The following is a 12,584-nucleotide window of genomic DNA, read 5'->3' as shown; positions in this document are numbered from 1 at the left end:
CTTGTCCATGACGTCTCCCAATGCAAACATGATGAAAAATGAGTCCATTCTGACTTGCTGTATGCCAGTGCTGCCCCCTTGCGTCTCTTCTGCCAAACACAGAATTTCAGACAAAGCAGCTTAGCGTCCAAATGCCCCCGAGGGCGGACTACTGGCGGCAGCGTTAACCCGCCAACCCCCCCGCTCTTCCCGTCTCCTGCTAATTCCGCCGGTTTCTTTCTGGCCCACGTCTCCGCAGGCACCAGTTCCCCTCAGTCGCTAAAGAAGATCCTGTCTTTGTCGGAGGAGGCCAGCGAGAGGCATCGGAGGCATCCAGAGGACACGGCGTCCAACGCCTCCTCCCAGCTCTCTTCGCCGCCCACCTCCCCCCAGAGCTCGCCCAGGAAGGGTAAAGCCAATAATCCTGCTCCTCCTCCACCTGTATTCCGCTTGTGCCCCCTGGTGGCTGGCATTGTGCACTGCATAATTAAAGCATCACAGCTCACTTTATTGCACAAGGACGGTAGAAAAGACAAATACATTTAGCACCTTTTGCTGATTTTCTATCACAATTTATTATTAGCACATCATTCTAACAAAATACAGCAATATTTTAAAGGATTTATACTGTTATGTTCATTGTTTAGCGTAGCATTACATAGCGGTGTTTACATTTATTATATATCCATTTATTATTGGTATATTTTTGTAAATATGTTTCACATGACCCGCTCCCTGCCATGTGGTCCAGGTTACAACCGCACGGGCGACGCCTACTCGGACTCGGGCCACAGCGAGATCTCGTCGCGCTCCAGCCTGGTCAGTAACTTATCCTTCGACATGGCGCACGACGAGAGGCGGCTGCGGCACTCGGGAGGGGTCGGGGATTCCCACGTGGGAGCCCGGCTGGAACGGCGAGCCACCACCGACCCTGACCAGTACAGCCTCGGGTAGGTCACATGACACAGGAGCGTTCTTCTGGACTAAGATAATGTGTGATAAGCGTTAGAACGTGTACACGTGTGAAGTACTCGATATGTTCTCATGGTTCAGGAACAGCAAGACAAGTTAATCTGGTGCTCACGTTCCAGGTCGTACTCATCGATGCAGGACTGTCGGGGCATCTACGCCGGCTGCCCCACGGTGCTCTCCTCTCCCAGTTCTGAAGAGCTGACCCAGGATCAGGGTGACCGCGTCTCCCTGGATGCCGCCGACAGCGGCCGAGGCTCGTGGACGTCCTGCTCGTCCGGCTCCCATGACAACATCCAGACCATGCAGCAGGGCCGTAGCTGGGAGACGCTGGCCTTCGGAGGGGGGCTCCCGCCCGGCGGCTCCGAGGCCTTGCTTGGTGGGCCCGCCGCGTTGTGGGCGGCCCAGGCGAGGGGGAGCTGGGCCTCGGCCAGCTCGTCCTCATCCTCGGCCGCCTACTGGGGGGAGGACTCGGAGGGGGACACGGGCACCATCAAGAGGAGGGGCGGCAAGGACGTCAACGCCGACCCGGAGACGAGTAGCATCACGTCCACGGGGTCGGAGGAGGCCAAGCAGATCGGCCGGCCGTCGCCGTCGCCCATCACCGCTGGCTGTAAAGGTCTCATCTGTGAGTGTCCGCACCTCCCTCTTGTGGCTGGCATCAGTACTGCAGTAATGCATGTACACTGGGCACTGCTACAAACCATTTAAGTTCGGCATGCTTACGTCAACCAAGCCATCAAGTCCTGATCCACCGTGTTCGTCATTGTTAGCTTTGCAGGGTTTTTTTGTTTCTTTTAAAACAGAAAGGTTTTTCTTTATTTTTCTCAAGCTGCTGCTCCGCCACCTTTGAAATCTTCTAGACGAGATTATTTAAACGTTTGCATCTCTCTTGTGTCCCTGCAGCCCGGAAAGAGGGGCGATACCGCGAGCCTCCACCGACCCCGCCCGGCTACACGGCCTTGACCATCTCCGACCTCGCCGAAGGCCAGCACCCGCCCTCGCCGGCCCCCGTGTCCACCGCCACCAACACCAGCGCCACCACCACGGCGCCGTCGCGCCGGCCGCCTGACTACACCACGGCGCTGCAGCGCTCGCGCATGGTGACGCAGTCGCCCGACTCGCAAGCCCACCAGCAGACGGCCAAGCAGAGGGGCGGCGGCGGCGGGGGCCTTCAGCGCACGCGCTCGCCTGCGGAGGACCACGAGGTGGAGGAGGAAGAGGAGGGTGAGTCCTTGTCTCCCAAACTTGTCGCTCTGAGGAAGCCGAGGGCGCAGCGTACATCCCAGACGCCCCGACCGTGACAAGAGTGTGTGTGCAGGGGGGGGTGTAAAAAAGGCAGGGCCCCTCCCCCCCACGGCAGGTAAAGACTGATTTATCAGCTAGCCCCTCCCCTCCTCTCAATGCATGGACACACACTTGGACTGAGACCACTCACACTACTTCCTGAAGGGGGGTGGCTCCACCCCCTAGACCCCACCCAATTCCAAATCACGATTCTGTTGCGACCTTTACCGTCGTGGGACTCTCATGCATGCTTGCAGAAGCACAACAACACCACCGCACCCACTCTCCTGCACCACCCCCACCCCCACCCCACCAGGCCCCCGGCTGGACTCTCTTCTGTTAGTAGCAAACTTTCATACCTGCACTGGTCCAACACAACATGCACCACCATGCACACCCCTAAGGATTATGGCTGGAGTGCTTTGGAGTACATGCTAGCATGCACGTCACACAAGTTGGGAATGACTTGTGGACAACTGGTTGAGAAGTCCCGCCCCCGGCACCCCTGGCAAGACGTTTTGCTTGACGGCGGCCATGTTTAGTGAACATGCATGTGCTTGTCACACCCCTAAAGCTGCGTGCCAGATTTGGTGTTGATTCGGCTGAGCGCCTTAAAGTTGCAGTGTCGTGTGTGTGAGAAGTTTCAAGTTGTTCTGACTGTTGAGGTGTAATAACAGCGCCACCATGTGGCGTACTTGTCAGAGAAATAACATCACAGGCAACGCAGCCGGGGGGGGGGGGGGCGCATGCTTCGACACGTTTGACACGAGTAGAAGCGTTGACCACGTAGCTAAACGAGATGCTGACCTCTCTCTCCTCCGTCTCTCTGCAGACGACGAGCAGGTGTCGGCAGTCTGAGGGGCCACGCCCGGGGCTGGATGGACGGGATGGACGGACGCAGAAGCGGGCGGGGGTTAAAGAGACTCATCAGTTACGTACGTGCCTGCTCTGCCTCCTGATTGGTGGACGACTCCTCCTCCCCCCTGCCTTAAAGCATCATGGGGGGTTGAACGACCCTGCATGCAAAAAATAAAACAAATACTGTGAAGAAGAAGAAGAGAAGAAGAAGAAGAGGTCAAACGCTTGGCACTTTGGACAATAATGAATACAAAAAACCCCACAGACTCGCACGTGGTGGACAAGTGTTGGACGTCCCCGTGCACTTTGACAAGCAGAGGACAGTCTGGATGTGATGTTTGCACTTTGCTCGTCTCTCCATCAAGTGTTTGAACCGTCGACCCCCCCCCAACTCCCCCAGTATTAGCGCACACACACAAAAACCTAGCACTTTGAGCACAATGCTAGCGGACACGCGGCCTCCTGGACACCAGGGTAAGAGTGGACCATCAATGGATCATCTTCGTCTTCTGCCCAAAAGCACAAAAACAAGTTGAGAAGGGAGGGGGGGCCGGCCTGAGGACTGAAAGTACAAGGGGGGGGGGGCCTGTCAATCATGACCTCCTCTTTTAAAGAAGATGACAACATTGTGTGAATGTCCAAAGCGCCTTACAAACTACATGACTGCTTCTTTTTAGGATCAAAGGAGACACCCCCCCCCCCCCCCCCCCCCTCCAAATTCCCCCCAAAGCCCCACCCCTCCACTAGCAGAGTGAAATGCCTTATTGGAGATGATTCCCCTCTTCTCTCATGGCCGCTTCCTTCCAACATCCTCAAACCCCCCCCCCCCAAGCATCACATGACGCCCACCTTGCAACGCGCTGACTGAACACTTTTCCTTTTTCCAGACTTCGGTGGAGAAGTAAAAAAAAAAAAAAAAAGACACCAAGGACCATCACCAGCACGCTGAAATGATGTAATATGGACACACGACCACAGTTACGGAGAACGGTGTCATTTTACCAGAATAAATTCTTTTTATGAGAATAAAGTTGTAGTGTTAAGGAGGAAATCTTAGATTTTTACGAGAATTGTTTATATGATTATAAAATTATTAGTCAAAATAATACAGGAAAAAATGATAGAATATAATATGTACATTAATATCATATTGTCAGGATGAAGTCAGAATAATACAGGAAAAAATATCCAACATAAGTGATATCTAATCATTCCTTCCTGTCAATTCAATCAAAATATGAGCAAAAGGAAAACAAAGGGTGGGGACAAACCAAGATGAAGTCAAAGTATTACATCATAAAATTCCCAGCAGAAAAAAAGGAGGCAAAGAAATTACAATTTTACCAGGATAAAGTGAATATAATACCTGGTGGAAAAAAAATCCTAATTTTAATAGAATGATGGCAATAGTAAGAGAGGAGTTATATGATTAAACAGATTATTAATACCCAAGAACCCGTTTCTAATGAACAAATAAGTCTTAATTTTACGAGACTAACATCATAAAATTACCGGGGGGAAAAAAGTATAGTTTATGAATGATTGACATTTCATATTTTCTCATAATTTCATGAGTAACCTGACTTTTTCCCCACAGTAGACAAAAAAAAAGAATTTATCCTGGTAATTTGACAACTTTGTCTCCGTAACGTTTCAATGTCGCGTGTCCATCTTTATTCGTGCAAGTTGACAACTGTTCCGGTGACGGGGGTATTTTGGTTTCAGCGTGGTGCCGATAGTTCCTGGTAGAGTCGGGAATCGCAGATTGACGCTGATCACATTGATCAGTTTTGGAGGAGATTTCAAACAGACAGAAAGGAGACTGATGGGGAAACGCTGCTGTGTTTTCCACTGCGACGACACACTAAAAACAAAACATGTTTTTTTTTGTGGTATCGTGATCTACTTTGTTTTGTACGCTCCATGGCGTTTTTGTGGACGAGCGGTCGGGCTGCCAGCTCCTTTGAAAAAGTACCGTTGCACAAAGAGCGTAAAGATTTGGTGTAGTGGCCGTAGAAGTGCTACTGTTTTTTTGACGTGTGATGTCGGTGAAGACGTGTACATTTAGCTGGTGATGTTCTCTCTTCCTTCTTGTACTCCTACCGCTGCTTGCACCTCTATGTCTTTTACAAAGACCATTGGTGGGGTACTGGAACTATCTTTTGCTTTCCTTTCTTTTCTTTTTGTATTTTTAATACAATAATTGTACATATTGGTTATATTTTTGTTGAAATGTATTATTGTTTATGCCTCAACATCCAGTTTGTATGAAAAGCTGGGAATCAATAAATACTGCATACAGAATCCTGTCAACACACTCCCTCTTTTTCTTGTTGCTTCTCAGAAAGATGCATCAAGTCATGACCTGCAACTCCATTTTATTGCTTTTTTGCACTTTTTTTTCAGTTGACCGTAAACATCCACACTAAATAGAAAATGTAAATGAACCTGTTTGGTGATTAAAATGAAAGTCCAGCTCCAAATGTGGCAAAAATATGATACAAAAATCAGTTAATAACTTTGTTGTGTCAATGTCCAAAAAGGCATGTATTTTTATTTTATCTTCATTTTTTCTTGGAAAAAAATGTTTTTTGGTAGTGTTTTTATTATTATTGTTACTTTTATAAAGAAAAACAATGGAATGCGCTCTTGAACTTTAGTGTGTGAGCCAAAGCTAATATTTAACAAACATTTCAAAAAATAATTAATGGTATATTTTTTGCAATGATCAGCAAAAGCACTCACCTATTATTTTATTTAATTTTTAAAAATATAAAAATGTATAAATATATTTTGATTATTTTTTGCTTTTAAAAAACAAAAACAAATGATGGTTTGTTGAAATTAGACATAAAGCAGTGGAAGGCGTGTTGGACTAAAGAGTGCAGTAACATTTGACAGAAATAAAAATGAATAAGTAACACTACATTTTTGCAATGTCCAAAATAGCATTAGTCTACATACGTTACTCTTTGATTTTTTTATTTGTTTAAATATATATATTTTTAAAACTAATTATTTTTTGGTTAGTTTTTGAATTATTATTACAAGAAAAACAATGGAAGGCATTGTTTCAAGCCTTTAAAGTGAGGTCCAAAATAAGCATGAATATATATTTTCTTTATTCTGTATTTTATTTTTTATATATATTTTTGTTATTGTTTGGAGTGCGAGCCAACAGTAACATTGAAGAAAAATAACATTAAATGTAATCAATGTCAAATCAAAGCATTTATAATTGTTATTCTTTTTAAACAAATTATTATGTAAAGAAAAACGATGTAATGCCTTGTTGGACTTTGTTAGCATGAATTAAAAAAAATAAAAACAGCCTTAGGTACAACACCTCACTGACAAATTGTCTTTTCCTTGTGATAAAGTGCTTTAATAAATATTTTTCATGATTATTTTTTATGTAAAGAAAAAGAAAGCACAGCAACGACATTTTCTCAAATCCTGCGAGTGACACTGGACTAACTGAACTAACAAATGAGGTGTAGTGTGCACTCGCAGCCACCAGAGGGAGACATTCTCCATGTAAGTCTTCTCTGAGATCGTGTTAATAGTGAGTGCGCGTGTCTGTTTTGTGTGTCTTTATGGGTCATATTACGGGATGGCTTTCACCGTAAACTGGACGAAAGCGGCCATGTTACAAGTGAGCGGAGGGCAGATGTCACGGCGCCCAGCGGTCCTTGTCTACACCGGACGGGCCTGAACTGACCTGAGCACTCGGTGAAAGGCGGTGGCGGTGAAAAGGAGGATTAAAGCAGGGGCGGATCTAGCTTTTTTGAAAAGGGGGGGTGTGGCCGAGGCGCTGGAAATGGAGCCTGGGGTCTGTGGGCCCTCCCACCACATTTTATTTTTTTTTTTTAATTAGACCTCATTTCCTGCAATCTGGTGATATCTGAGGCCAATTTTATGTCCTTAATTTCAAGAGTTTGTTGTTATTTTTATGCTTGGAATATATCGTTTAAGACAAAACATTCTATTTATAAAATTACCGGTACTAGGAGAAACCCGTTTTATCTCAATTTCCTGAAATATTTTCCAATTTGAAGCAGCTGTAAATTCCGAGGATTTGAGTATCATTTTATGTCCCTGGGGATCGCTTTTCTGGTTCATTTTCATTGAGAATAGACAGCAGTTGTCCTTCTAGTCATGATGCCAGAACCTTTATTTTGCACCTGCACCTGAATAGCCTTGTACAGCACACGTTCAATGTCCAATGTAAATGATCCCCAAAAAAATTGTGGGTGCACCCCCCCCCCCCCCCCCCCCCACACACACACACACACACACACACACTCCCCTCTAAATCCGCGCCTGTAAAGTACAGCTTTGCTTGGAAGTAGAGCGAGATGGGTTTTTCCATATTATTTATATATATATACAGTATATACTGTATAATGTATTTCATTATGAAAAATGGTCATTTTACGAGAATTACGTAAATCACAATATTGCTAGAAAAAACTAACTTCAGGAAATTACAACCATGACTATATTAAAAAACAGATATATTTTTTTAAAAATGCTAATATAAAAGAATAAAAGCGCAATAGTATGACGGGGAAAATAAGACATTTTATGAAAATGAAATGATTATATTATGACAAACAAGTGTAATATTAAGATTGTAATTTTACTCGACTAAAAATCATATTACAAGAGAAAAGGTTTTTTTGTTGTTTTTTTTATCTCAAAACCGGGGCCTCCGACGCTGCAAATATTGGTATCGATCCCATACCAAGTAAATAAAAACCCAGCGTTTGCCAATATCGATACTGATACAGATACGTTTTACTTGAAATGTTTCAAGATCATTGAATGATTTCATGATTTTGCCTTTCATTTGTTGATCATTAAAATAATAAAACATAGGCAAAAAAATAAATGCTAACGTAACGTAATGGAATATTTCTATTTTTATGAAACAAATCATGCATCCATTCATCTGTTTTCTATGCCACTTATCCTCATCAGGGTCGCGGGGGTATGCTGGAGCCTATCCCAGCTGACTTAGGGCGACAGGTGGGGTACACCCTGGACTGGTGGCCAGCCAATGGCAGGGCACATATAGACAAACAACCATTCACACTCACATTCATACCTATGGACAATTTAGAGTCTCCAATTAACCTAACATGCATGTTTTTGGAATGTGGGAGGAAACCGGAGTACCCGGAGAAAACCCACGCACGCACGGAGAGAACATGCAAACTCCACACAGAGGTGCCCAATGGAGATTCGAATGAAACAAATCATATTCGTAAAAAAAAAAAAATGCAATTTTCCAAGAATTAAAGTGGCTCACGGGAACAGTTTGCTCAGCTTGGTCTATCATTTTGCTGCACGTACTGATATGCTTCACATTTTTAGTGTCATGGAAAATCTTCTAAAAATGGGATGCTATTTTGCTGTCACACATGTGAGTACTGTTTTTATTTCTTTCTTTTTTAATCCAGTCTGTCCGTTGGAACTAAATTGTTCCTACTGGGATATTTCAATTAGTTAGAGCTGCGTCGCTTTGCCAACTTTGAAACAAAGTGTGTGTGCGCGTGTGTGAGTGCGCCCGTGAGCGTAATTAGATAACGGGCGAAAGTCTCCCTCAAGGCCGCCGCCGTCTGTGGCGTGCTGATAACATTGACATGTCCTCCTCTTGCGCCACGTGAGAGACAGCGGGAGGATGGAGACGGTGATGGATGAAGAGAGGGCGTGACCTTGGACAAGTGCCACCGCTTGAAACTGACCGCAATGTCGCATGACTTTAACATCGTAAGACGCTTTGCGTGCATGCGTAATAATGCCTCCATTTGCTGCTGCACAGAGAAGCAAATAACCTCGTTACTTCCAACAAGCTTTTTCTTGGTTTTTCCGTTTTTCGGACGGTTAGCAAGAGCACAAAAAGTGCAACGCACGGAACGAACCGAATACACCGAATTAGTGCACATCAGGATAAAGGTGCCACGCACCTTACCGCCACATGAAGGACCAAAATGGGATTCACGTTTGCACATTGCTAGCTTGCACACAGCACTGCAATTTGCGTTAATTCTCTCACAATACTTAGCACTCGAGGGTATTTAATACATTTTAGTGCCTGGTAGGATAAACGTTTGCCCACTGTATGTTTACACATTGCATATTTGCACATAGCATTGTAATTTTTGTCAATTTTCCCAGCATACTTTGTCCAAAAGGGTAGTACAAGGCAACCTAATACATTTTAGTGCATATCAGAATAAATGTTTGCACATAGCATTGGAAGTTCTTTGGGAGACTGAGCAAGCTTACGCCAAAACACACATTTCCCACAAGACTTTGTAAGAGAGGGTGGCACAAGGCAACCTACAATTCATCTGAGCGCATATCAGGATGTCAGTGTTTTCCCACAAGACTTTGTGCAAGAGGTGCACTCACCTTGTGATACTTTGTGATAGCGCCACCCACAGGACTGGAGTAGAACACGGCGCAATGTCTTGCATGTTTACGCGTAGCATGTTTGCACACTGCATGTTAGTAAAATGGTACCAATACTTTGGCAAAGCAACGTGTTTAGGAAATGAAGAAGACTCAGTTGTGGAATCAAACACCATAATGACGCATTTTACGCAGAAATGCTTGCTGGTAGTTCACTTTTTAATCAGTACTGATATCTCAAGCAACAAATACACAGGTTAAAGTACATCCACTCTATTGTGATGTGGATCAGACCTATGCTGCACGATACTTGCAGGGAGATGGACACTTTATTGTGATATGCAAGATGAAATGAGATCATGTCAGGTGATCAATTCCAAGCGCTTCCCTCAAACGCGCATCACCATTAAATGTATCAAATATTGATATCGCTATTTGGGAATTCACACTAGAACCATAAAGATTGGTATCAGAGGATCGGTATTTTGGGACTCGGCACCATTTTGTTGATTTGGAAAGCAAACCAAAATGCCTTTTCAGGCTAAAAATAGAGCGTTTTTGCTTTACTTGTGCATTTAAATGCATCCTTTTATCTCCTTGGGAGCGTCTGCACATGCTGGATCCACACTAATTACCCTCTTTGAATCTCCTCTTTTTTTCCATTTGGAAGCTAATTAGGCTGGCTGGCTATGTTTCTCATCGCTCTCTCTGCCATTGCCTCCACACTTGCTCTTTTGGTTTTTCATTCCTTCAAAGGGTTCTTGCAGTAGGTGTAGTCCTGGTGCACGTTAGCAATAAAAGTAACAGGTGCTACTTACAGTCAGTCCGCACGACGTCCAGGCTGCTCAGATCAGCTTAAACCAAAAGGGAGATAGGAATTTGTCTGTCTGCTTGACGGCAGGTGTGGCGCCCTGGACAATATTGGGGACAAGTATTGTTAAAAGAATTGTTTGAACTGTTTGTTCCATTTCCTTAGCGCCCCCCCCCCCCCCCCCCATGTTGTTTTTTCATACTAATCCTGAGCAAAGAAGGACCCTTCTGTACAGTCATGGAAACAATGATGAGACCACCCTTGTTTCTTCACTTTCTTGTTCATTTTAATGCCTGATGCAACTAAAGGTACCTTAGTTTGGACAAATATAACAATGACAACAAAAATAGCTCAGAAGAGTTCCATTTTTTGGCAGTAAAATGCTATAGCTATCCATGTAAGAACTTAAGTGATTTTGGTTATCAAGAAAACCATGGAAGTTGCTAGATATCAGCTCTTAAACGAAACTCTTATGAGCTACATTTGTCTGTTTGACAGACAGACAGACAGACAGTTTGAATGTTCTGACGTTGGAATGGTTTGACTGGATTGTGAAATGTGGAAGTGAATTCTCACGCTAAAAGGGAATCGTTTGTGTTTATTCGTGTAATGGAATCATGGCAAAAGTGGGATTTGGGTGTGCCCACTGTTGGGTCTTTTTGTTTCGTTTTTTTTCACACTCCGACTTAATTTGGTTTTGTTGCTCTTTATTTTGGTGGACGCTCTTCTCAAAGCCTTGTGAGAATCCCCGGTGATGCAAGTGCAGCTACATGGCTCACCATGGATTAGACGCACTTTTTGGCCTCCTGGTTCAGATATAAATCTTGAGAAGTCCCGCGGCGGCCCAGCATGGCGCCTTATCACATTCACATGGCGGCATCCAATGGAGCCTCACATATGCCCGAAGAGGAGGAGGAGGAGGTCTGATGAAGGCACCAACCCAGCTCAGCTGGACGCCTGCAAAGTGAACAAAATATTTCCTGTTTTTAATTGTGTCATTTATTGTGTAAGTGTGCTCCGTGAGGACGTAGAACTGGCGCATAACAGAAGAGCCCATTTTATAACATTTTTCACTAGTTTTTAGTCAGTCTGGAGACATGGGGAACAGAGGACACAAAAGCTAAAGTGCTAACATTACACACATTTTAACAGCAACATCATGCTAGGTTAGCCTATCCGCTGATTTCACGTCTGCAACGGTCAAGTATTTTAGCATTTCAACCTTTCATCCACACGGAAATGACATTCTGTGGACACTGAAACGGTATTTTTTGAGACGGCTTCCAGAGTGAGAAAATCTGACAACGCCGGCTTGTCGTTTCTGTGTAGACATGCAAACGCTACCTTCTGAGAACGATGACATTACCGTCATGTGAACTGATGAAGTGAGCTTTGACGACAAGCCAACGTAATATCTGAATATTTGGACTGGCATGACTCACCCCAGTCAACATTCTCCTGATCTATTGTTGTATTATATTTAGGGCTGCCAAAAACAGCATTAACGGCGGTAACTCAATTAATTACGTTATATTGTAGCCTAATTAACGCATACGCATTATGGCAAGCCGCTGCTCTCTGCTATGACGACAAACGGCTACACAGTGTAGATCCCCACACAGTCTCTGACGCTCTTTTATAACTTTATTCTTACCTGAACACATCATCAGTAGTGCAATTCCAACACCATATACAAACATATCGCTAGTCCATTCGCCATTGCAACGCCACTTCCTCATTGTCACGAGACAGACCGCAAGATGCACTCAAGGACACCCGGAACGTCACAAAAAACGTCTTTATTATGCCTGTATGTGCGGTCTAAGTCACTGATCTGTATTATGTATCTGGATAGCTCATTGGCGATGACTAGTGAAGCCACACGGCCGCCATATTGCCACTCGCAAGAAACACTTCTCAGGCAAGCTTTTGCATTCGTGGTGAACTTCTTTTATTAATTCGGATTGGACGCAAATTTTGCCTTAAGATGCCTGCACGTGCAGCTATTAACTGCACATATCGCCAGTTCAAAGGCTGTGGACGAACATTTCACGTGTAAGTATGATTGAAATGTAGATTTATGATTGATCATTTAAGGGTTTTGCACTGTCGATCTCTCAGATATTTTCGATCGTGTAAAATTCCTCTGATTAAATGTATGTCCAGAATTGATAGGTTTATATAGCTCTATAGTAGCTAAGAGGAAATGTACGTACTTTTTTGTTATATCATGATATATGTATTTCTTTAAGGGACGAAG

General features: G+C 44.4%; 1 protein-coding gene and 1 long non-coding RNA gene across 11 annotated transcripts in view; one reads left to right on the top strand and one right to left on the bottom strand.

The window, feature by feature from the left end:
- Nucleotides 1–5,410, top strand: part of rapgef2b (Rap guanine nucleotide exchange factor 2b) — a 126,003-nt gene extending 120,593 nt beyond the window's left edge. For all 10 annotated transcript variants that reach the window (XM_054793011.1, XM_054793009.1, XM_054793008.1 and 7 more), the window contains 4 exons: nt 239–388; nt 731–929; nt 1,071–1,576; nt 1,855–5,410. In XM_054793011.1, coding sequence (XP_054648986.1) covers nt 239–388; nt 731–929; nt 1,071–1,576; nt 1,855–2,252 — 1,253 coding nt within the window. In that variant the 3' untranslated portion in view covers nt 2,253–5,410. The remainder of the gene's footprint in view (nt 1–238; nt 389–730; nt 930–1,070; nt 1,577–1,854) is intronic.
- Nucleotides 5,411–9,843: 4,433 nt separating this feature from the next.
- Nucleotides 9,844–12,096, bottom strand: LOC129190194 (uncharacterized). Its single transcript, XR_008572951.1, has 3 exons — nt 11,979–12,096; nt 11,104–11,281; nt 9,844–10,424 (listed from the first exon to the last, which is right to left on the bottom strand). It is a non-coding gene; the product is annotated as an uncharacterized LOC129190194 (long non-coding RNA).
- Between the last annotated feature and the right edge of the window lie 488 nt (nt 12,097–12,584).

This window comes from Dunckerocampus dactyliophorus, chromosome 11 (assembly GCF_027744805.1).
Source record: "Dunckerocampus dactyliophorus isolate RoL2022-P2 chromosome 11, RoL_Ddac_1.1, whole genome shotgun sequence".
NCBI classification, from domain to species: Eukaryota; Metazoa; Chordata; class Actinopteri; order Syngnathiformes; family Syngnathidae; genus Dunckerocampus; species Dunckerocampus dactyliophorus.
The sequence above is the reverse complement of the archived record's forward strand: the minus strand, read 5'-3'. Positions and strand labels throughout refer to the sequence as shown.